The sequence below is a fragment of the Macrobrachium nipponense genome, chromosome 36, assembly GCF_015104395.2.
Source record: "Macrobrachium nipponense isolate FS-2020 chromosome 36, ASM1510439v2, whole genome shotgun sequence".
Taxonomy (NCBI): domain Eukaryota; kingdom Metazoa; phylum Arthropoda; class Malacostraca; order Decapoda; family Palaemonidae; genus Macrobrachium; species Macrobrachium nipponense.
In genome coordinates this window covers 12,965,839-12,991,725 of record NC_087220.1, presented here as the reverse complement: position 1 = coordinate 12,991,725, position 25,887 = coordinate 12,965,839, and the positions used below count along the sequence as shown (strand labels likewise).

Here is a 25,887-nt window from a genome sequence, read left to right as displayed (position 1 = left end):
CTTACTTTGAATTTTACCATCTGTACGTAAGTTACTGTCTTTAGTATTTTGCGTTATAATGTTTACTCCTTTGTGGAATCGTGTAGACTGCCCCCATTGTGTGACTCCACCTGTAGTTCAAAAGCCATCAATATGTACTGCCAGTGCCAAGTCTTGGGATATTATTCCTGAGATTTCAGTGGAACCTTAATGCTTGCTTACAGTGCTCCACCATTTCTTGTTACTCTGTGTTGCTAGTTTAAGTTCTTGATCTATATTTATGCAACTATATTATCTTTAGGATTAGTGTTTTCTGATCGCAATTAGGTGACACATTTACTTTGCTATTGTGATTGATATTGGCCAATGACAAGATTCCCACGGAGCCAGTCAATGTTCTTGTAAACATAATCTTTCGTATTACCTTATAGAAATTATATTGATAATTGGACAAAATTACTCTTACCTTCAGTCGTTTTGAAAAGCAATTTAGTGGTTTTCTATAAAAAAGTTCTTACTTTTTTTTTCATTAGATGCGTGTCCCTTTGATTCAGTATAGTCGGTCTAAATTTCTCAAAATAAACTTAATATCCGTCACAGACTATAGCGTTCTCCATTACAATTTTTCTGAGGTTCTTCTCAAGTTGATATTTCTGATACATGGTGCCATTGTAGTAAAATTACAGTGAAGAGTCCCTGGCCTTCATGGTTTGGTGTTGTGCCTTCTTCATCCCAATTATCCATTGTAATCATTTATCTATCATTTAATTGTGTTGTTGGATAAATAATCATCGACCAATGGGTGAGCTGCATTGATGCCATCTGTAGTCTCAGCTTAGCTAGTGAAATATGAGAGAGCCCTTAAGATGTAAGTACTGCTAAAGCCCGCCACTAACGTTCAGTTATGCCTGCGCAGTTATAACCGACAGCCAGACTGTGCAGGCAAGTCTTCGCCACTGACGATACAGGCCGTATCCTCAGTCCTCGTAGCAGCCACTGCGTCTACACACTGTGCTCTGGCTCTAATTGACTTGCTGACTTCATAAAAAAAAAAAAAAAAAAAAAAAAAAAAAAAAAAAAAAAAAAAAAAAAAAAAAAAAAAAAAAACAAAAAAAAAAAAAAAAAAAAAAAAAAACTCATAAACCTCAAGTAAGACGTCCTGTGAAGGAATTAAATACTCCCATGTGAATTTGTTAAGAGTTTAAATTTTGCCCCAAGGACTTTCATGTTTATTGAATATTTTATGAATGAAGGAGGAGTTTCATGAAACGATAATTAAGTTCGTAATCGTTTGCTTTCATTTCAAAGTTGACACATATAGGCCTAATATTTTTTTTCTATTTCATTAAAATGGTAATACTGATTTGTTTTCGTTTAAAGATTGACTTTCTTATGACGTGTTACAAGGAATGTAAATCCTTAGTTTACTATTGTCTTCCTGTGTGTTGATTAGTCTAATTTCATTTCAAAACGAACTTCCGTGAGATGTGAGCAATGAAAAAACAGACATAGTGATGCAATTTTGTTTGATTTTGTTTCGTCAGAAAGTGAAACATTACTTTGTTCTCATTTTAAAAACTAATTACATACATGGGGTATAATCATGAATAGACGCATATAGGCCTATTCTTATTTTACATTATTTTACCATAATAAATATTCATTCTCATTGAAAAACTGTATTTCATATGTGGTTTATAACACGAATAAACATACATAGGCTTAATCTGTTACAATAGCCTTTGGACTTTACATGCCCAAAGCAAAAGTCTCATTCATATAGGTTTCAATGAAATCTACAAGAAATCCAAGAATGATGTTGCCACTTCCAGCCTTCATTATACACTATTATTTTGTCCGTGGAAAAATGGCAAAATCATAAAATATATTATTATGACTTCTGTATCAATTATTAAAAACAAGTAAATCCAAAATATTATCAATTTAGATATAAAAACTTTTCATTATAATAAAACCCAGCTCAATGTTCTCGATTAGCACATGTTATCTGTTCGCGGACGGACAGCAAACAGAGCCAAAGAAGTTGCCGCCTCCACCACATTAACGTTGCAATGCACATGTGTAGCCGTTTGGCCTAAGATTCATCGATTGAGATGAGCTATTTACCTAGGACGCCTGCGCAGGCCAAAAAACTGTCCAGGTTGTCCACACTAACGTTCAGTTATAACTGCACAGTCTAACTGTGCAGTTATAACGCGCAGGCATAACTGAACGTTAGTGGTGGGCTTAATATTTGTGGGTGTTTGGTTACTTTGTCTTTACTCTATAAGTAAATCTGAAGGAAGATTTTTTCTTATTTTGCAGGCTCATTTCCCAATTTGGTTGAAAAATCACAGCAGTGAGGGAAGTAGTGCATACGGATAGATTGCCACTAGAAATCAGTGGAGAGGACCCCGAACGGAACCCTAGCTTACACTGTTACACAGCATGTGAAGATGTCTTTTATGAGATACTTTAGGGTCATGTTTATTTTGCCTCTGGGAGAGTAAATGAGAACTTCTCAGGAGTGTCGATGTCGGAGGGTTGCATTACTCTCGCCCTATAAAGGATGCAATTATTGTATCGTCCCCTGAACGTAAGTAAAAAGAGTTACTTTGCTAGAGTGCTAAATGCCCATCAACTGTAAAATACTTCAGGTCATACAAAAGTCTTTTGACGATTGGAGACTTAAAATTTTTGACGTAGAACATTAGCCGTTTGTTTTATGGATGAAGTATATTGACTGAAGTGATCATTAAGGGATTAGATATATCGAGAATTATTTACGTCTTACGATAAATGACATAATAAGAATAATGCGAGAGGAGAAGGTTAACGATATTTGAAATTAAATACTAAAGTATATGAATGCAAAGGAAAGTTTTCGCCTCTCAGAATCAGCAGAAAATTAAAGGAAAAATGGAGACATTACATAAAACTCAAGAAATAATGAAGAAGAAAGAGAGATGAAGATTAAAATATTTTTGAAATGTAATCTCTAATTCCGATTCTGAAGCCAAGGTGAACGAGGAAGAGAGCATAAGACTCGTAGTGTATGTCATCTGAATAAAATTAAGTATTATAACACACTCAAGTTGCTTTCGATCGCTATTTCTGTTTGTAATCCAAGAACTGACCTTTGCCTCATTTTTTTCTTTGTTGAGTATTATCTGTCTGTTTTACTGCTGCCAAGTCATTGCATATTCATGGAATGCCATTTGCAAAATGATCCCCATGTGCTAATCTGAGTTGTAACTGCAATTGCATTGCAAAAGCAGTTTCTTATTGCAGAGATTAGCCTTTTCGTTGATGCTGCAAATAAAAAGTTGTCATACAATTTGCCTAAAGAATAAAAACTCCATCATCACAATCCATTTAAAACTGTTGTTGAATAAAATAGATAAGAAAACACCGGGAGGATTCGTGTCCCTCACTACAAGGTCTTTATTGAGGGACTCAACTACCTTATCAAAAACAATTTAGTTTGTCGGGCACATAAGAAAAATAGATATTGGAGACAAAATGATACTCGATGAAATCTTTATAACCCTTCCTTTAAATTAGAATGACCACGTATCCAGTGAATATCGAAAGTTCATCGAACCATACGGCATGAAATATTGTTGACATCAAGATGGAAAGAAATAATCTTGGGCTTTGACTTTTGTACTGAAACGAGAAACCGAAATAACTCTCATAAAAATCGAGGACTTGTTTTCCTCTTCATCCCAAATAAGCAAGAACTGGAAAATCCAGCAGACTGAAATTCAATTCTATCCCTGTTTGGGTTGAATAGTGCTTACCTCGCAGTTTATTCCGAATGCTTATATGCATACCGGAGAGAGAGAGAGAGAGAGAGAGAGAGAGAGAGAGAGAGGGAGAGAGAGAGAGAGAGAGAGAGAGAGAGAGAGAGAGAGAGAGAGAGAGAAGATGGATCAATAGGGGAGAAAGCAAAAATAACTGGAAAATAAGTGAAAAAATATATGTGAGCTCTTTATACGAATATCTTATAAATGTTTTTTTTCTTTTATTGCTTATATTTCTATGCTAATGTGATGATGGAGCTTAAGTGTATATTAAAATCATTTTAAATTTAGCTCATAGGCGAGTTTAAGTATGAATGCGATCTGGACGTAGGTCAGTGATGTAAAGCTTTAGTTTCTCCAAAGAGTATTCTGACGTTCAATTTAGGTGTTATATCACGACAACAGCGAAAGAGAAAATGCTAAAAATAGAATATTTTATTCCGTGAGTAGGGTTTTAAAAAATAAGGCTAAAAAAGTAACACAAATGAGCTCTCAAAAAAAAAAAAAAAACAAAAAAAAAAAAAAAGCGAGGAAACAGAAATGCAAGTAACTGATGAGGAAAACAGAAACCTCAAGGTCGCTGACATATAACCATCTACGAATGTTCTTGGGTCTGAGAGTGTAGGAAGATAAATAAAAGCAGTAAGTGGTGGGATAAGGAAGATAGAGGTCTGGTGATTAGGAGGATTTGCTACAAGTGCAATCTGCAGGACAAAAGGAATGATCGCATGGTACTCCACAGAATAATATGTATATAAGGCAGTGAAAAAGGAGCATATTAGAATTTAAGCGGTAGATAGGAAAACTAGTTTGCAGTAGAAAGCGGTTAACAAAGTAGATGGATCTTAAAAAAAGAAAAAATATGAATGGAGTGGGCATCCCGGAAGATATTGCAGCCTTGGTGCGAGTATTTGAGGAAATGCTGAGGATCGATGACAGCAGTGAGGAGGCTGATGTGAATAAAATGGGAATGGGAATGGAATGTTTGCGAATAAAGGAGTGCAAATTAAAAAGTTGAAGAATGAAAGGGCGAAAAGAGTTGATGGTATTTTAGAAGAGATGAGGTAATTCGGTGTGAAAAGGACTAAGTAGCTGACATCTGTGTGTCAGATTTATGTCGATGAGAGAAAGGTCCTTAAGGAACGATGAATGGGCTCGGTAGGGTTTTTTTTGATATATGAACTAAAACAAAAACAAAAATGAATAATGCGTGAATATGAGCTGTGAACCATGTAGTAAAAAATTATCTTGTGATAAGTAAAAAAAAAAAAAAAAAAAAACTTACTTGACATGTTCTGAAGTTTACACTGTGGATAAGAAAAGAAAGAGAGGAGAGAAAAAAAGGCACGAGGTGCAGGTAGAAAATCATTTCAAAACGGGATCAATCACAAATTTATGGATAAATTTAATCTAAAATCAATGAATGAATAAAAGGCTGCGATTACGTAGTTTAGGCGAATGGTTTAATCAGTATTCACCCTCACAAAAATTTATTGCTAAATATTGCAAAAAAGTGATACAGAATAGTCCAACTGAATCAATTATGATAAAGTATGTGATCATAGAAGTAATATCGTGCGCAAAAGAAAAAAAATAGTAAATAAAACTGAATGCAAACATCCCGTAATTAATATGCAACAATTTCTGCCTTTTTAAATTACATACATTTTGTGGCAAAGAAGAATATTTCATAAATGCTGACTTTGTTTTTTATTGTGAAAATAATATGAAAGCCGCTCTGTATGAACACAACATTAACTTAAATGTGTAAGTACTTTAATTAGTAATTGTTTTTATATTGCCTCGGTAAGTTTTTAAATTAAATTTTATATAATTCTACCATTGATTACACGTATTCCACATAAATTCACTTGCGAATGTAATTTATCCAAAGGCAGCCAGGCCAGAAGTCACCTGTCTCAGTATGTCATATTAGCACCAACACCAAAGGACAGCTATTCACTCATTCATCCTCCTGCATACTTTGTTTAATTTTTACAAAATTAAGTAAAACATTAATTTATCCATAGCAATATGTTTTGGAATAGATATTATAATGAAAAATAAAAAAAAATTACTATCCGTTTCTCTTTCTCTCTTCAAATATCTGATACGTTTTTTTTATGATGGCTTCCCCGCGTGCTATACTTGGCTCGATCTAGGGACAATCCAGAAAGGGAGATGTGGCAGCTTTTCTTGTGCACTACAAAAAAAAAAAAAAAAAAAAAAAAGGTGTGTGGGGTGGGGGGGGGGTGGGGGGGGGGTGGGGGGGGGGTGGGGGTGGGGGTGGGGGGGTCTGGATACCACAAAAATTTTGGGAAATATTAGTGTTTCAAAAATTGTCCGATTTTCCATTAACTGCATTACAACCATTTTGTATTTATGCGAACAGGACATTTTAAATAAAGTAGAAAAAGCAGAAAAGAAAAATATTTGATGGATGAGTTTTTCTTTATTTTAATCTATTAGCCCTTAACTTAGATACTGTAATTTGGTTTATAAGTATGTATGTATGTATGTATGTAAGTATGTATTAAGGCATCAAGAGTTAACACCATTCATTTGTCTCTGTTTGGTCAAGAAGTTGGGAGAAAATTACTGCTGGCAAAAAGTTTTTTACGTGGCCGTTACCACTTTTCCTAAATACGACTGTTTGCCTAAGATGTCTCCTGAGAGGTCCTTAGTTTTAATTCCTATTGTGCAAGCAGATAAAAATAGTATATCACTTACAAAGTTGAGTTATTTATTTTACAACACAAAATTTTTGTATTACGAAAAATTCTACCTAGCATAATAATAATAATAATAATAATAATAATAATAATAATAATAATAATAATAATAATAATAATAATAATAATAATAATAATAATAATAAATAAGTAAATAAATAAATAGAAAAATAAGCAGATCCCCATGAGGGGGACGAAATTATTATCAACAAAAAATTCCCCTTCTGTACATATATGAAAATATATCAATTCCGAGGTAGAGCGAATTAGATATTAAAGGACATTTCTAGCTTGATATATATATATATATATATATATATATATATATATTATATATATATATATATATATATATATCTATTCGTTGTAGATGCACAAGTTAGTCATTTCAAAAACATCTTCAGAATTATGCACAGTGAACGGTTGTTAGTTGTTCAGTCAAATAATGGCAGTAATTAATTGTGTTCTTTACATAGCCACATTTCATGGCAATTGCAGTCACACACCAACTTCGAAATAATAACAAGAAGAATAATGCACGTCAGAAGCGAAGTTGTTGCTTTCTAAAAAAGTAGCTAATGAAATACTTTGAATTGGTTGTTGAATATTTCCATGGTAATGTCTTGCAAGCTAAATGTATCGTATCGATCGATATTTGTTTTACTTAATGGAAAACTTTCTTTCAAAATAATTTATAAAGTATGACAGCATACATGACGAAGAAAGGAAACCGTCTGCTACAATGAACATAAATCACAGAGCATAAGTATAAAGCATCTACGTAAAATTGGTTGAAACCTATTGTGTGTGAGTTACAAGAAAGTATATACAACTGTATGGCAAAACCAAAGGGATCAAAGTAAAGTCAAACAGTGAATGCACTCTTGTGTGGTGTGTGTGTGTGTGTGTGTGATTGTGTCGGGAGTCAGGGGAGTGTGAACTTCGGGGAGGGTGGCCGGATCTGGCACTCTCGGTGTTTTTTGTTCCAGTGGACTGCAATACAATTCTGTTAATGCAAAGTCATGAGTGACTTAGTTCATATCTCTTTAATGATGTTGGTGGACTCGAGTTTCAGTCCCCGCTCAAGACATGACAAATTTCATTGGTATGGATCATCCAGTGAGCTACGCAAGTGTTTTATTTCAGGGGGGCTTATAGGCCTACCTGCTGAGTCCAATCAGTAGCCACTGCCTGGTTCCTCCAGTTCCTAACTGATTGAGGAGGAGGCTTAGGCGTTGATCATATATGAATATATATGGAAAAGGGAATGGAATTACATGTATAAATGGACATGCTATAATAAATAAAGTAGGGTCGATAAACTGCAGTGACAAGCGGCTACGTGAAAATAGTTCAACCTTGAGTAGTGTTTGGTATTTGAGTTGTTCACACAGGAAAAATTTCATAAAACACATCTAGTCGCACCTGGATAGTGGAAAGATCAGGTGATCATGTCCATTAGTAGGTGTAAGTGCATATGTCTGCTAGAGCAAATGAATGCAATAAGATTTAATAGGGAATTATAAAACAGACGTTGAGTGTGAAACCAGGCCATAGGAGGTGCTTGGAGATCCATGGAGATAAAGTAAAGTAAGAGAGAAAAGACTTTGGAAAACATCAGGGGAAGCGGAGAGAAACTCTTAGAAAAGATGTATAGGACATTATCCATTACACTTATTGATGCATTTCAGTATTGATAATTGGTTGGTTTCCTTTTCAGATGGGATACGGTTGTTGCTACCTAAAAAATCTAATTCTCTATACTTTTATATGACGTTTATTAATAAAGACCCATCGGAGTTAGCTGGCAAGTGAGGATAAGTGGAGATAGTTATATCCAATATGATTACGTAGAGGAGTAAATGTGTTTTAATGAATTTTTGGGATTTGTAAAAATTCATTTTTTATTCCATTTGCATGTTAGCTATTTCCGGGCCGGGAAATAAAGATGATATTTTTGTATAGCGAGGGTTTGAATTCGACTAAGATTTAGTGATTGATTTTCAGCTAGCTACAGGGATGGCAGGCGATAGGAACAAACGAAAGTAGGTCTCGCTATCAGGTAAGAGTTTCTCTCTTTTTAATTAAAAGGAGCCTTTGACCCTTAACATATACATTCTGTTTCTAGGGTATTATATCCCTTGTATCTGCCGACCGTGAGCGATCATCAAAGGATTCCCTTTACCATCGCATCGCATGTCTGTCTGACTTTCTATACCGTGTCAAATATATATAATTATATATAGATAATATAGAATTATATCTATATATATATATATATATATATCTATATATATATATATATATATATATATATTATATATATATATATATATATATAGATATATAATATATATATAATATATATATATATATATATATATATATATATATATATATATATATAAATATAATATATATATATATTTATATATATATATATATGTATCTATATATATATATATATAATGCAATATATATATATATATATATATCCTAATAAAAGGAGCCCATAAAAACAACCATATAGAGAAAAAAGTACTATATTTCAGAGACTGCTGTCTCCCTCTTCAGGTAGATGAATGAGAAAAGTTTACAGAAAAGGTGGTATTTATACCAAGAGGTCCATCCACAAACAAGCCAATTTAAGTCACCCCGCTGATAATCTTCCTTTAACTTCTTAAGGGTTGGTTGAATGAAGAGGTTGTCGATCGTGTCCGAAATCCATGCTCCTTTTGAGATGTTCATTACCTGCCTCTCTTTTATTAAGGCCGATTCCATCATTTGACTCTTGTACCGGCAGTTGCTGCTATAAATTACACGTGACAAATTCCAGTTTATTCTATGGTTATGTTCAGTTTATATGGTTGAAAATAGCAGAGTTCTGTTGTCCATACCTAACTGACCGTTTGTGTTGTATTAATCTCTGGGGAAGGGATTTACCTGTAAATCCGATGTAAGATGGTCACAGTCCTGGCATGGGATTTCGTATACCCCAGAGTCCTTTGGAGATGCCTTTTGTTGGACGTTAATCAGGGATTTGGCTAAGGTGTTTGGGTAAGTAAATACAAAAGGGTTCGATTTTCCGAAGAGATTGGTTATTCTCTTAATCGTGTCCAGGTGGGGAATTATTATTTTATTGTTGGGTGTATCTCTGGTCTTGTCTTTAGGGGGTCGGTAGAAAATTACGTTTGCTTTGTGAATTGCTTTCTCAATTATATGGTCAGGATATTTTAAAGACGAAAGTTGCTTGCGAATTAGTTCAAATTCTTTTTCCAGGAATTCTGGGGAACAAATTCGTAAGGCTCTTAAGAAACAAGTTACTAGTACACCTATCTTGATAGTACTGTCGTGATAGCTAAAGTAGTGAAGTATGAAAGTGAGAACGTGGTTTTCGTATGGTGAATTTGTATTCTGTCGTATCTCTGATTATTAAAACATCAAGAAAAGGAATTTTGTTGTCTGTTTCCCATTCAAACTTTAAATTTGATGCTGGCATAATGTGTTTAATTTCGCGAGGAATTCATTAAAATTGCCCCACCTATTATCCCAAAATGTTAGGATATCATCCACGTATCTCATCCACAGCATGTTTTGGGTTTTATTGCATTTATTACTGTAGTTTCAAAGTATTCCATGTACAGATTGGCTAGAACAGGACTTAAAGGACTACCCATACTACACCCGAATTTTTGCTTGTAGAATGATTCCCCGAATGAAAATACGTTATTAGATGCACATAATTCAACTAGCTTTATTATTTTGTCAAGCGCCAAAGGGAAATGATCTGAATAGGGGGATAATTTTACCCTTAAAAACTGAAGAACGTCCTGTACTGGTACTTTAGTGAACAGGGAATCTACGTCAAGGCTTAAAAGTTTTATGTTGTGAAGTGGTATATGTGCTTCTCTGAATTTGTGACAAAAATCTTCCGAATGTTTAATGTGACTGGGAGAAAAGGTGCCTAAAAAAGGGGAAAGGAGGCCAGCTAACCATTTAGAAATTTTGTAATTGAAAGCTCCGGCACATGAAACGATGGGTCTGAATGGAAGATTGTCTTTGTGAGTTTTGGGAAGGCCATAAAAATAGGGTAATTTAGGATTAATTACTTTAAATTTCTCTAATAGTTCAATACTCTTTTTGTCTTTGCCAATTAATCTTACTTTCCGAAAAAATTCTGTGGGAACGTTGGAGGGGATTTTTCGTCAGTTTTTCGTATGTGTTTGTGTCGCTAAGGAGTCTGGTTGATTTTGTCAAGGTAGAAGTCTTTGTCCATTATTACGATTTTGCCGTCTTTGTCGGATCTACCTTATCATAACATCTAACTTTTTTAGCGAGTGGAGGCTATCATGAATCTGCGAGAACAGGGATATTTTTCTTATGTAAATCAGTTAAAGCATTTAGTAACACTCCTTTTAAACATATCTCTTCACGGTTGTAGTTTTGTCAGATATGAATTTATCAAAAGCCACTATGAAGTCTAGGTTGTTTTTGCGGTCTGGCATAAGGGCGAAGGATAAGCCTAAATTTAAAACTAAATGTTGATTTACAGTAAGGGGGGTGTTGATAAGTTTAAAACTTTGTCTTGTTGCTCAAGATATTCACGCACTATTGTCTATTAGGTTATTTAACTTGCGTAGAAGTCTGTTGGAATGAGTCACGCTATTATAGGCAGCAATGTCGGAACAGAATTGAAATCAGATACCTGTATATGTGGTCCGTAGTGAGGAGGCGAAGATTACGCAGAGTGATATATGGAACCCAGTCTAATCTTCGCCTCCTCACTACGGACCACATATACAGGTATCTGATTTCATTCTGTTCCGACATTGCTGCCTATAATAGCGTGACTCATTCCAACAGACTTCTACGCAAGTTAAATAACCTAATAGACAATAGTGCGTGAATAAATCTTGAGCAACAAGACAAAGTTTTAAACTTATCCAACACCCCCCTTACTGTAAATCAACATTTAGTTTTAAATTTAGGCTTATCCTTCGCCCTTATGCCAGACCGCAAAAACAACCTAGACTTCATAGTGGCTTTTGATAAATTCATATCTGACAAAAACTACAACCGTGAAGAGAGATGTTTAAAGGAGTGTTACTAAATGCTTTAACTGATTTACATAAGAAATATCCTGTTCCTCGCAGATTCATGATAGCCATCCACCTCGCTAAAAAAGGTTAGATGTATAATAAGTAGATCCGACAAAGACGGCAAAATCGTAATAATGGACAAAAGACCTTCTACCTTGACAAAATCAACCAGCTCCTTAGCGACACAAACACTACGAAAACTGACGAAAAATCCCCTCCAAAACGTTCCCACAGAATTTTTCGGAAAGTAAGATTAATTGGCAAAGACAAAAAGAGTATTGAACTATTAGAGAAATTTAAAGTAATTAATCCTAAATTACCCTATTTTTATGGCCTTCCCAAAACTCACAAAGACAATCTTCCATTCAGACCCATCGTTTCATGTGCCGGAGCTTTCAATTACAAAATTTCTAAATGGTTAGCTGGCCTCCTTTCACTTTTTAGGCACCTTTTCTCCCAGTCACATTAAACATTCGGAAGATTTTTGTCACAAAATTCAGAGAAGCACATATACCACTTCACAACATAAAACTTTTAAGCCTTGACGTAGATTCCCGTCACTAAAGTACCAGTACAGGACGTTCTTCAGTTTTTAAGGGTAAAATTATCCCCCTATTTCAGATCATTTCCCTTTGGCGCTTGACCAAAATAATAAAGCTAGTTGAATTATGTGCATACTAATAACGTATTTTCATGCGGGGAATCATTCTACAAGCAAAAATTCGGGTGTAGTATGGGTAGTCCTTTAAGTCCTGTTCTAGCAATCTGTACATTTGGGAATACTTTGAAACTACAGTAATAAATGCAATAAACACTGCTTGTGGATGAGATACGTGGATGATATCCTAACATTTTGGGATAATAGGTGGGGCAATTTTAATGAATTCCTCGCGAAATTAAACACATAGTGCCCAGATCAAATTTAAAGTTGAATGGGAAACAGACAACAAAATTCCTTTTCTTGATGTTTTAATAATCAGAGATACGACAGAATACAAATTCACCATATACAGAAAACCAACGTTCTCACTTTCATACATTCACTACTTTAGCTATCACGACAGTACTATCAAGATAGGTGTAGCTAGTAACTTGTTTCTTAAGAGCCTTACGAATTTGTTCCCCAGAATTCCTGGAAAAAGAAGAATTTGAACTAATTCGCAAGCAACTTTCGTCTTTAAAATTATATCCTGACCATATAATTTGAGAAAGCAATTCACAAAGCAAACGTAATTTTCTACCGACCCCCTAAAGACAAGACCAGAGATACACCCAACAATAAAATAATAATTCCCCACCTGGACACGATTAAGAGAATAACCAATCCCTTCGGAAAATCGAACCCTTTTGTATTTACTTACCCAAACACCTTAGCCAAATCCCTGATTAACGTCCAAACAAAAGGCATCTCCAAAGGACTCTGGGTATACGAAATCCCATGCCAGGACTGTGACCAATCTTACATCGGATTTACAGGTAAAATCCCTTCCCCAGAGATTAATATCAACAAACACAAACGGTCAGTTAGGTATGGACAACAGAACTCTGCTATTTTCAAACCATATAAATGAAACATAACCATAGAATAAACTGGAATTTGTTCACGTGTAATTTATAGCAGCAACTGCCGGTACAAGAGTCAAATGATGGAATCGGCCTTAATAAAAAGAGAGGCAGGTAATGAACATCTCAAAAGGAGCATGGATTTCGGACACGATCGACAACCTCTTCATTCAACCAACCTTAAGAAGATTAAAGGAAGATTATCAGCGGGGGTGACTTAAATTGGCTTGTTTGTTGTGGATGGACCTCTTCGGTATAAAATACCACCTTTTCTGTAAACTTTTGGCTCATTCATCTACCTGCAAGAGGGGAAGACAGCAGTCTCTGAAATATAGTACTTTTTTTCTCTATATTTTGGGTTTTTTGTTTTTATGGGCTCCTTTTATTAGATGGAATTCTGTTGTTACAGAACATTGTTACCAGTCATATATATATATATATATATATATATATATATATATATATAGATATATATATATATTATATATATATACATTATTAATATATATATATATATATTATATATATATATATATATATATATATATACATACATATATATGCATATATATATATATATATATATATATATATATATATATATATATATATATATATATATATATATATATATATGTATATATATATATATATATATATATATATATATTATATATATATATATATATATATATATATATATATATATATATATAAAGAAGTTTATTGACAGGTGCTGGGCTCTGACATATATATATATATATATATATATATATATATATATATATATATATATATATATATATATATATATATATATATATATATATATATATCTGTGTGTGTGTGTGGTGTGTGCAGATACAGATTGCAATGATTCATATTCTGGGCGTGAATGACTCCTTTCGACTTTGGATCTAAGCCATTTTCAGAGGAATGAGACCTTATGGTAGAAATGTACAATGCATGTGGGAGAGGGACAGTACACACGAGCATATAAACCACTGGAAATCGATTTCAAACCTGACAGGTGCAAGGGGATGGATCTGCACATAATTTGTGTATGAGGACAAGTCCTTCATTTACAAAAATTCTTATCTTTGTGGGTGTCCACCTACCCTTTTCCCTTCCTATGCCAACCACCAATCTTAAAACTATACATCTGAATATTAATGGATCGCTATTATATATATGTTTTGGCTGAAACTAGACTCAAGTTTACTCTTTTTCCGGGGCAATATTAGAATAAACTATCTTTTCCGTACCTCCCCAATTGATAATATTAGTGTTTTCACTACCATACGAAAACTCCATTGTTCATCTCAGTTTATCTCATGCATTTTTTCTTCCGTGCTATTCTATTGTTAATATTTTGCAGTTTGATCAATATGAAATTAGTCGCAAGACTTACTTGGAATTTGATTTTCACTTCCATTATTACCCTCGGGAGAGTTTTTTCAAAATAAAGTATTTTTAAGCAGATTTAAGGAAGTTTTTGAGTGCTGTAAGTTTGTTTGTGTTTCCGCATAAAAAGTATTTTTATTTTTTGCAGATTCAAAAAGAATCATGTTCTTTCAATTTCTTGTCTGTATTCCCGATTAAGCTACTCACAAATTTGTGCTTAAAAAAATGGATGTGAAAAATTAAATTCTTGAATTTATTGCTTTCAACCAGAATGAAAATGTTACGTAGAAACAGAAATATTTATTCTGATTAACAATTACAATTTTTAACCATTTAACTGATTCTCTAGTATTAGTCTACTCAACTACTATGATTTTCCATAATGGTGAATTCCATTAGGTTAGTGCTAATTCATTATGTTTACCCATTGAAGTTATTTACCATTCTTGTTCCTTGACCACAATTGCAATTTTATATGAATCCCGCATACCTGAACCAATGCTATATTATGTGAAATAATATTCTATAAAGTTTACTTTGAACAAAAAAAACTTTGGGCTTGCCCCATGCCATCAAAAATGGTAATTTGTGAAAACGAATAACATTTGGGTAATGGTAATGAACCAAAAAGGAATATAATAGATCTTATACAGAGCGTAAGTGTGATAGTAAATGCAACATATAAATTGAGGAACTATTGAAAGGAAACAAAAACTTGTAACCCTAAAAACTCACACAACAATTTTTTCTCGCTCAACCGGATATTAGTTCTTAACAGAGTTGATCGTACCATTTCTGATACTTGTATAGTGAACAATGTTGGGTTGATAATAAATTTCATACTGCACAGTTTAAAAAAAAGTAATTCCAGGGTTGTAAGGTTTGACGTGGCAAAAGTACCTATTGGGGATCTGTTGGAATTTGAGATACCATTTTCCAAGAACACAGATAGAATTGATTGAAATAAGTAATAAGGAATGTAATTTGATTAAGATGGGAAGATTCTTCTCAAAGTTCTAATTTACTTCCTTCAAAAGTCAAATCAGTCAAAAAAATCTTAAAACTTAAAAAGAGTTATTCGAGGAAATACAGCACGACTGCTGATATATCACTGCATAACATAGTAAAAAAACATTTTTTTTTTTATCATTATTGAGCTATTCAGGGTAAGTGTCAGGAATGAGCAATGAACTGTCTCATTCATGACAGAGGATTGATGTGCCTCATCATCAACTCTCGTCGTCGTTCATTGTAACTGATGCCTAAACCTTGATCTTAAAATAACTTAATAGCCGCTTTTATGTTTCAAGAGACCATAAAAAACAATTGCATTTTGGCGTTCGAAATTTAGATATTTTAAGTTCATTAATGCAACCTAAATATACGTTCAATATTCATTGAGATAGTTAATTGATTTAGAGATTATTTTCATTTTGTTTTGACAAAAATAAAAAAAAAAATTGAGCTCAATGTTCTGCCCACATTGTGAGGAAAACAGAATAATAACGCCATCGTTATTTACTTTCTGGTTTCCAAAGTAACTGTTCTTTATACATACAAGAAGACAACATTTCTTATTCAACCACGCAAATGTAATCGGATTTGTACGTAATTTGGGATGTTAATGAAAAATTTGTTTGTGGAACTATTGTTAATTAGGTTCACGAATGATGATGATTTGTTTACTTATGTTGTTACTCTAATGATTATTGAAGTTTACTTTTTAGGTCATGGTTATTAGAGTTATTGCTATTTATCTTTGTTGATACCAAAAAGAAAAAAAAAAACATTAATCATGTAAACCTTCGAAGTTTTGGTTTCAAATTAATACCATAAACATCATTTTACATGTAAGAGTGACTGCATTTCAGGAAGAGAATAAAAAATATCACGTAAGACTCAAAAATATTTATCTAAACCGGCTTCAGGAACGAGACCCTCCATTGGAACTCTCCAAGAATGGTTTTATTCATTAGTAAAAATAAAAGAGCCACCTACTGAAGATCTTTCACGCCTCTTAAATCTTCTCCCCAGAATTACGAAAACTCCAGCCGAGACAAATTCTAGAAGGCAGCAGGGAGGGAGATCGCTCTCCATATCTTGGAATCTCTCAACCGTTCACGGCTTTTAGCTATTTCAGCCAGCCGGTTTCCAGTGGCCCGCCCGCCCGCCCCGGGGACCTCGGCAAGGCCCAGTGGCCCGCCCGCCCCGGGACCTCGGCGGACCGACTGGCCCGCCCGCCCCGGGGACCTCGGCGGACCAAAGTAGCCCGCCCGCCCCGGGGACCTCGGCGGGCGACGGGCCCACCCGCCCCTGGGACCTCAGCGGGCCGACTGGCCCGGACCAAGTAGCCCGCCCCGCCCCACCGGGGACCTCGGCGGGCCGACTGGCCCGACCGCCCCGGGGACCGGCGGCGGACCTCGGAGTAGCCGTGCCCGCCCAAGGGACCTCGGCGGGCCGAATGGCCCACCCGCCCCGGGGACCTAAGCGGGCCGACGAGGCCCGCCCGCGGGGTGGGGACCTCGGCGGGCGATGCCCCACCGCCCCGGGGACCTCGGCGGGCCCAGTGCCCCGCCCGCCCCGGGGACCTCGGCGGGCCGACTGGCCGCCAGCCCAGGGACCTCGGCGGGGCGACTGGCCCGCCCGACCCCGGGGACACGGCGGGCCCAGCTGGCCCGCCCGCCCCGGAGACCTCGGCGGGCCCAGTGGCCCGCCCGCCCCGGGGACCTCGACGGGCCCAGTGGCCCGCCCGCCCAGGGGACCTCAGCGGGCCCAGTGGCCCGCGCCCCGGGGACCTCGGCGGGCCCAGTGGCCCGCCCGCCCCGGGGACCTCGGCGGGCCGACTGGCCCGCGCCCTGGGGACCTCGACGGGGCGACTGGCCCGCCCGTCCCCGGGGGGACATCGGCGGGCCCAGTGGCCCGATCGCCCCGGGGACCTCGGCGGGCCCGTGGGCTCCGCCCCGCCCCGGGGACATCGGCGCGCCAGTGGCCCCGCCCGCCCCGGGGACCTCGGCGGGCCCAGGCCGCCCGCAATTTTAGGGGACCTCGGCGGGCCCAGTGGCCGCCCGCCCCCGGGGACCTCGGCGGGCCAGTGGCCCGCCCGACCGGAGACCTCGGGGGCGGGCCCAGTGGGCCCGGACCGCCCCGGGGACCTCGGTGGGGCCCAGTGCCTCGCCCGCCCAGGGGAAACCCGGCGGGCCGACTGGCCCGCCAGACCCAGGGACCTCAGCGGGCCAAACTGGCCTCCGCCCGCCCCGGGGGACCTCGGCGGGCCCAGTGGCCGCCCGCGCCGGGGACCTCGGGGGGCCAGTCCCGGCCCGCCCGCCCCGGGGACCTCGGCAGGCCAACTGGCCCGCCCGCACGGGGACCACGGCAGGACGATTGGCCCGCCGCCCGCCCCGGGACAAGGAGGGCCCAGTGGCGCCCGACGCCCGCCCCGCCCCGGGGACCTCGGCGGCCCTAGTGGCCCACCCGCCCACCCTGGGGACCTTGGCGGGGCGATGGCCCGCCCACCGCCCCCGGGGACCTCGCAGGCCCAGTGGCCCACCCACCGCCACAGGGACTTGCGGGGCGACTGGCCCAGCCCGCCCCGGGGACCCTCGGCGGGGCCCAGGGGCGGGCCCCGCCCGCCCCGGGGACCTCGGCGGGCGGGCCGACTGGCCCCGCGCCCCAGGGACCTTGGCAGGCCGATTTGCCCAGGCCTGCCCCGCCCGGGGACCTTGGCCGGGGCCCAGTGGCCCGTCCCGCCCCGGGGACCTCGGCGGCGGCCCAGTAGCTCCGCCGACCCCCGGGGGACCTCGGCGGGCCAAGTGGCCCCCGCCCAGACCCGGGGACCGCGGCAGGGGTGACTGGGCCCGCCCGCCCCGGGGGGACCTCGGCGGGGGTGACTGGCCTGGCCCGCCCCGGGGACATCGGCGGGCCAGTGGCCCGCCCGCCCCGGGGACCTCGGCGGGCCCAGGGTTGGCCCGCGCCCCCCGGGGACTCGGGCCTGCCAGCCCCGGGGACCTCGGCAGGCCCACTGGCCTGCCGCCCCAGGGGACCTCCGGGGACGGGCCCACTGGCCCGCCCGCCCCGGGGACCTCGACGGGCCCCCAGTGGCCGCCCGCCCGGGGACCTCGGCGGCCCAGTGGACCTCGGCGGCCCAGTGGACCTCGGCGGCCCAGTGGCCCGGGGCATTCCCGCTCGGGGACCTCGGCGGGGCCCACTGGCCCGCCCGCCCCCACCGGGACCTCGGCGGGGCCACTGGCCCACGCCCGACCGGGGACGGTGGCAGCCACTGGGCCCGCCCTTCCGCCCCGGGGGGACCTCTGCGGGCCCACTATTGGCCCGCCCTGCCCGGGGACCTCAGCTCGGGGGGCCCATGGCCGCCCGCCCCGGGGAAACTCGGAGTGCCTCCTGGGCCCGCCCAGCCCCGGGGAACACTCGGCTGGCCTATCCTGGCCGCACCGCCCCGGGGACCTCGGCTGGCCTCCGGGCCCGGCCCGCCCCGGGGACCTGGCGCGGGCGGCCCAGCGCCCGCCCCTTCCCCGGGGACCATCGGCGGGCCTCCTGGCCCGCCCCTCCCCCACCCCCGGGGACCTTGGCAGGCCGACTGGCCCGCCCCCCCAGCCCCAGGGACCTCGGGGGGGGGGGGCGGGCCGACAGGCCCGCCGCCGCCCCGAGGACCTTACCTGACCATACCTTACAGGACCTACATCTTGTCGGGTTGCCCAGGTCCCTCAGTGTGAGGCACCTCTAATGTCTACCAGAGAGTTGCTAGTACATCTTCGGTATGTTTTGCATCTTCCAATTCTTGGATGGTCTGGGATGCAGTTTTTAGATATTTGTCGAGCTTATTTCTTAAACACATCTTACGCTCACTCCTGATATATTTCCCTCAGATGAGCTGGCAACGCATGAATAGACGCTGCATTATCAAATGCTGGTGCGTAGTGGATAATGTCCGTGTGCTTTCCTTATTTTTCTGGATAGTTTTGGGTTGGGCACTATTAATCTACCTCTGGCTTGCTCTTTCTGAATATTTTAGTTCCATGATATTTTCTGCTATTCCTTCTATCTGTTTCCACGCCCTGAATTATCATGTAGCGTTCTCTTCTCCTTCTAGCTATATAATTTAAGAAATTGTAGTCTTTCCCCAGTAGTCTAGGTCTTAACTTCTTCTATTCTAGCTGTAAAGGACCTTTGTACACTCTCTATTTGTGCAAATATCCTTTTGATAGTGTGGGTACCATATCATATTGCAATATTCAAGTGGACTACGAACATATGTTTTTTATAAAGCATAATCATGTGTTAGCTTTTCTTGTTTTGAAGTGCCGTAACAACATTCCCATTTTGCTTTACCATTTTGCCAAACAGAGTTGTATTGATCATTGCATAAAAACATGTTCCTATCATCATCACACCAAGGTCTTTAAACTGCTTCTTATTTGTGATGGTTCTCATTATTAGGTCCCTTATATGCCATATAAGCTTTCTTTTCTCTGTCTCCATAATTTATTGATTTCAAATTTATCAGAGTAAATACCATCCTATTTACCTCTGCCCAATCATATACTTTGTTAAGGTCATCTTTGTAGAGCGTTCCTATCATCACAAGTAATTTCTCTACTTATTCTTGTGTCATCTGCGAAAAAATACTCACTACCGAATCCTTAACATACTGTCCTATGTCTTCAATCATAATAACAAACAGTATTGCAGCTAACACCGTACCTTGCGGACACCACCGGCTATTACCTTGGCTTCATCCGATTTCTCGTCGTTTGCAATAAAACTATCTTTTTTCTGTTGTTGTAAAAATTCTTTTAACCATCTTCCTACTTTATCCACGATATTGTGTTTTCTAATTTTCTTCGCCAAATATATTATGGACTACTTTATCAAAAGCTTTTTGCAAAGTCTACTAAACCACAATCTGTTTCATTTTCCGCTGTTTTCATATTTTTGAATATGTTTACGGTGGACTAACAGTTGGGTTTGTTTTTTTTTTTTTGTACTTTTTCCGGGTACGAAACCATGTTGTCCTTTATTAAACAAATTATTTTTATTAAATGTTTCATAATATTTTTATTTATTTTTCTTCATTACCCTTTCATACACTTTCATAATATGTGATGTTAGACTCACAGGCCTATAATTACTTGCCTCTAGTCTTGATCCACTTTTGAAAGTAGGGGTAATATATGCTAATTTGTGCTCATCATATCTTGCCTGTATCTACACTTTGTCTAATAATATGCAAGTGGCTTTGCGAATTTTTTTTTTTTTTTTAGAATGAACTACTTTCTTTAACAAAATAGCAGGAATTCCATCAGGCCCTGCAGCAGCTTCCATTTTTAATTTCATTAATAGCCTGCACAATATCAGCTTCATAATATCTATGTCAGCTAAATATTCACTATTTTTCATCCCTTATTCTTCATATCATTATCTTCATTATCTATTCTAGGGGTGAATTCTCTCTTATATCGTTCTGCCAGTATGTTGCAAAATTCTCCTTTTTTTTTTTCATTCGTTAATCTCCCTTCAATTTCTCAGAGGGCCTATTTATATTCTTCTTTTATTCATCTTCTTCGCATATGAGTTTATAATAGTTTGGGGTTTTGCTTGATATTTAATAGGGTTTTTTCTCTCCAAGTCCCGTTTTTTTCATTTTCTTTGATTGTATAATCTTTTGTTCTGCATTTTCTATCTTACTTTTTAGTTCTATAACTTTCCATGCATTTTTTTCTTTTGCAAGGAACCTTTTTTCCACTTTTCTGATTTCTGGAACAAGATCCTTCTGTCTCTTGGTATGCATGAATGATGTTTACTTTTCTTCTCGGTATATATTTTTTCCACTATTATCTCCAATATTTTATATAATATCTCCCGTATTTACCCCCCTTATGTCATCACTTACGAAAAATGTTATCCCAAATCTTTTGTTTAATTCTTCATTAATTTCTGACCATTTATATTTTACTGTTAGAAGTTGTATTTTCCAAATCCTTCCCACTTTTCATTTCTTGCTATCTCTATTTTCACTTGCTTTGGAATGAAACTGTTAATTCTATGACATTATGGTCTGAAATATCGCATTATAAACTATTATTTTCTTTAACATAATTTCATCTCGTTCACAAATACTAGGTCCTAAAGTATTTTCCTTTCTTGTTGGCAGGTGATTTATTGTTGAATGTGTATTCTAGTAGCATACTAATAGCTTTTCAAATTGCCTCTATCTTCTGCACTACTATTACTCTCTTTTTTATATGGTATAAGTACAACCACAATCTCCTTTATTCGTTCTTTCCATTCTACGAAAGGAAAGTTGAAGTCACCAGATAGGAGAATTTTTTTTTTTTTTAGTCCAGTCCTTGTGATTTCTACATATATCATCCAATTTTTTCAATTATTAAGTCAAACTCTTTAGTATTAGGAGGGTCTATATATTACTATGTTCATCAATTTTTTCAGATTCAAATCTACGCTATTAGTGCACATTTCTGAGTTACTATATTTCTCATATATTTTTTCCTTGTTTTTTTGTCTTCCCATATAGTGCGGTTCCCTCGATTCTATTTTTTTCTATTTTTTCTGATCTATATAAGTTTGGAAAACCCTTTTATTTGATCATCATTCCCAGTCTCTTGGGGAATACCAGGTTTCACTTATATTCATATTATCTATTTTCTTTTCATTTTGGTTAGTTCTTCTAAGTACTCATTTTTTTTCTTTGAGGTTACTCGTAACTAAACCCTGCGCATTCATCACTATGATGGTTTGCGTGTTTTCTCCTTCATTAATACTGATAGTAATAAGGATTTTCCCATGTCTCTTTCCTGTTTGGTATGTTGTCTTTTTTTTCATTTCCAGAAATTCTGACATTAAAAAAATCCAACTTTTCCATAATATTGATCTTCCTTCATCATAATTATTAATTTTTTTTTTTTTTGTGTCTGAATCTGCAATTTCTCCGTTCTGCAATATCCTCTTGCATAAATAAATACAGATATATCTATTGAGTAGAATTCGGAGCTGATGCTTTGAAATTTTTGCTGACACCTCTGCATATCTCATTGGTGGTTTGCTTTTCTCTTTTACCTGATATTCTTGATTTTTCTCTCTTTATTTGTTCTTCTTTCTTATTTGGATTTTATACTTGGTGGTATTTATTTGATTATGATTCATGGCTACAGGGTGCATATATTTGCATTTTTGTCGAACTTACATCCTTTTCCTTCTTTTAGGTTTTACATATTTTTGGATGCAGATCTCTGCAATCATCCCCATATCCATCTAAGTATGCACATTTACCATATATTTCATAGTTTTGACATATCTTAGGATGTTTGTAGTAACATCTTCTCCAAATCTGCAATTCCCCTCTTTTCAAAGGTGCAGATTTTGTCTTTCTTGTCTATTTTTCCTCTTTCCCGTCATTGGTATAGATTCTGGGTTAGAGCCTCTTCGGGATTTGCTTTTTGTTGTCATATCGTAATTTATTTCTTCGTAGGTATGCTGCTTTATTGCCTCATATGTAGTATCAATGAGTATCTCTGCATCCATACTTTTATCTTGTTCTTTGTTTTCCTATTTTTTTCTTTTTTCTGTCATTCATTTTGTTTACTTTCTTCCGTTTTTCCTCTTCTTCTTTTTCTTCTCTTCTTCTCTTCTCTTCTTCATCCTCAACTATTTGTACATCAATCTGATTCAATAACATTTGTCTATCCAAGATAGACATGTTGAACAAAAAATTCTTTGTATCTTTTCTAAAAATCTGTAGACCTCAGAAACACTGTGGATGGGTCGGGAACTGAATTGCATGCAGCACATTTTCTTGATTAGGTTTTGTGATTGACTATGCTATACCAAAACCTTACACAGTTTGCATGCTTTGGCATTCTTTTTCCTAATGCATCAATTAGTATATTCACAAGATTCACCTTATTCATTTTCTTTGTTTTCGGAATATGTTGGTTATGGGATATTTTCTTTATGAGTCTCTTGACGCCCCGGGGACCTCGGCGGGCCCAGTGGCCCTCCCGCCCTGCCCTGGGGACCTCGGCGGGCCAAGTGGCCCGCCCGCCCCGGGGACCTCGGCGGGGTGACTGGCCCTCCGCCCCGGGGACTCGGCGGGGGTGACTAGCCCGCCCGCCCCGGGGACCTCGGCGGGCCAGTGGCCCGCCAGCCCCGGGGACCTCGGCAAAGTGGCCCGCCCAAGCCCCGCCCCAGGGACCTCGGCGGGGTGACTGGCCCTCCGGGGGGGGCCCCCGTGGGGACCTCGGCCGGGGGTCACTGGCCCGCCCGCCCTGGGGGACCTCGGCGGGCCCAGTGGCCCGCCCGCCCCAAGGGGACCTCGGGCCGGCCAGCCCCACGGGGGACTCGGCGGGCCAGTCGCCCCGGGGAACTCGGCGGGACGACTGGCCCGCCCGCCCCGGGAGACCTCGACGGGCCCAGTGGCCCGCCCGCCCCCGGGCGGGGGACCTCGGCCGGGCCCAGTGGCCCGCCCGCCCCCGGGGGACCTCGGCGGGCCAGTGGCCCGCCCGCCCCGGGGACCTCGGCGGGCCTCGGCCCGCCCGCCCCCGGGGACCTTGGCGGGCCGACTGGCCGCCCGCCCCGCCCCGGGGGACCTCTGGGCTGAACGACTGGCCCCTTCCGGCCGCCCGGGGACCTCGGCGTGCCTCTGGCTCGCCCGCCCCGGGGAACTCGGGGCGGCTGGCCTCCTGGCCCGCCCGCCCCGGGGACCTCGGCTGGCTTCCGGGCCCGCTCGCCCCCGTGGTTCTCGGCGGGCCGACTGGCCCGCCCGACCCCCGGGACGGGGACCTCGGCGGGCCTCCTGGCCCACTGCCCCGGGGATCTCGGCGGGCCTCCGGCTCGCCCGCCCTGGGCGGTTCGGCGGGCTGTGCCCGCCGTCCGCAGACACTTACCCTTTGCTTAGTCTTAGAACCAGAATATGCCAACTGAATCCTTGCAAATCTCTCAGGCTTCTCTCAATCCTTTCTTCCTTTTCTTTTGGCACTCCACGAATCTTCACTGAAGCCTTTGCCCTTTCTCTCCTGGGACTCCACCAATCTTCCCTCAATTCTCTGCTCCTTTTTCCGCCACTCCAGGAATCCACTCATTTTCCTCAACCTTTCTACAATCCCTCCATCTTCCTTTTCCTTTCAGGAATCAATAAAACTCTTAAACAAAACATTTCACTGATTTATTTTCCTCCCAAGCTTTCTTTTCCTTCAACATTTAACGCAAACTTATTATACATAAACATCAAAAACTATTCATACACTAATCTTCAAAAAACTTTTCATCAAATAGTAACCTTTAGTTTCCCAAAGCTAAAATAAACTATTGCGGATCACCTCTTAAGATCCATACTAAAATTCATTCATTCATTCACAATCCATTTATGAAAGAAGTCCTTTAAACTCCACTAAACTCGAATTATTATGTATGTAACAAATATTACTCTCAAGAATTATTGTGTAAATGAAAATTGCCATCTTTTGTAAATAACTTTATTTATTTTCAATTCAAAACAAATTTCATACAACAAACATCTCATTTTCAAAATATGATCCGTCTTCGTTGAGTCCCCCCACCTTAGAACCTGGATCCTGCTATCCTTGAAGCTGGGCCACTGCTCCGGCCACTTCCAATTGTCCTTCGTCAGGCATCTGTAATTCCCCTTCAGGTTCTTCCGCTTGCAAATCAATTTCTCCTTCGCTCATCTCGTCTCGGGCTCATCATCCCCGCTGCTCCTTTCAGTTCGGCCTGGACACCAGTCTTCCTCTCCACCGATTGATTGCCTACCATTTCCTTCTTCAAAAAAGCATTGTCAGCTCGTTCCTCTTCAGCTACGCAACCTTATCTCACGCTGGATTCACCCTTTCCTTCGTCATGTCTTCCACTTCATTGTGCAGACGCTGCAAAACCTGTCCTCCACGTCTTTCCTGCCGGATTCTCGCTTTTCGCTCGCGTCCTTTTCTTCCTGGATGAGCCTCGCCATCTGCGCCGCTCTGCGGTCTTCACCTGCAGCTCTTTCTACCTTCTGTCCTAGGAGTCTCTCTTGCCTCTCAACCTGGCATCGTTCTCCGTCCAAATTCTTTTTTGCTTGTCCATCAGATGCTGATTTTCTTCGTTTCTTCAGGATTTGTTCTTCCAGCTGCGTTTTTTTTCCTTCTTCTCTTCATCGTTCTCCTTCAGCTTTCGAGCGGTCGATCCTCTGTTGCAGCCTGAAGAATTATCCTGTCCAAGTTCACCTGCTGCTCTCTCTGGCACTCGATGGTGTCTCGCAAGGCCGCAATTCTCTCCTCAGTT

The 25,887-nt window shown here is 40.6% G+C and overlaps 2 protein-coding genes across 2 annotated transcripts in view; one reads left to right on the top strand and one right to left on the bottom strand.

Annotated features, from left to right (window-relative positions):
• The first annotated feature begins 4,647 nt into the window (after positions 1 to 4,647).
• LOC135203370 (basic proline-rich protein-like) lies at positions 4,648 to 19,257 on the top strand. Its single transcript, XM_064233104.1, has 3 exons — positions 4,648 to 4,740; positions 16,715 to 17,921; positions 17,960 to 19,257. The coding sequence occupies exons 1-3, from the start codon at positions 4,648 to 4,650 to the stop codon at positions 19,255 to 19,257; spliced, it is 2,598 nt and encodes an 865-aa protein (XP_064089174.1).
• Positions 19,258 to 23,563: 4,306 nt separating this feature from the next.
• LOC135203369 (collagen alpha-1(I) chain-like) overlaps positions 23,564 to 25,887 on the bottom strand; it is a 14,260-nt gene continuing 11,936 nt past the window's right edge. The window contains exons 4-5 of the mRNA XM_064233103.1: positions 25,503 to 25,732; positions 23,564 to 24,470 (exon numbers count right to left, since the gene is read on the bottom strand). Coding sequence (XP_064089173.1) covers positions 23,564 to 24,470; positions 25,503 to 25,732 — 1,137 coding nt within the window. The remainder of the gene's footprint in view (positions 24,471 to 25,502; positions 25,733 to 25,887) is intronic.

What these genes read in the sequence shown, in the direction of transcription:
- LOC135203370 (XM_064233104.1), top strand. Translation starts at nt 4,648, where the DNA reads ATGAATGGAGTGGGCATCCCGGAAGATATTGCAGCCTTGGTGCGAGTA. An exon ending in ACAGCAGTGAGGAGGCTGAT is followed by an intron (nt 4,741 to 16,714) that starts GTGAATAAAATG and finishes CACGGCTTTTAG; the next exon opens with CTATTTCAGCCAGCCGGTTT. An exon ending in CGCCCGCCCCGGGGACCTCG is followed by an intron (nt 17,922 to 17,959) that starts GCAGGCCAACTG and finishes GGACCACGGCAG; the next exon opens with GACGATTGGCCCGCCGCCCG.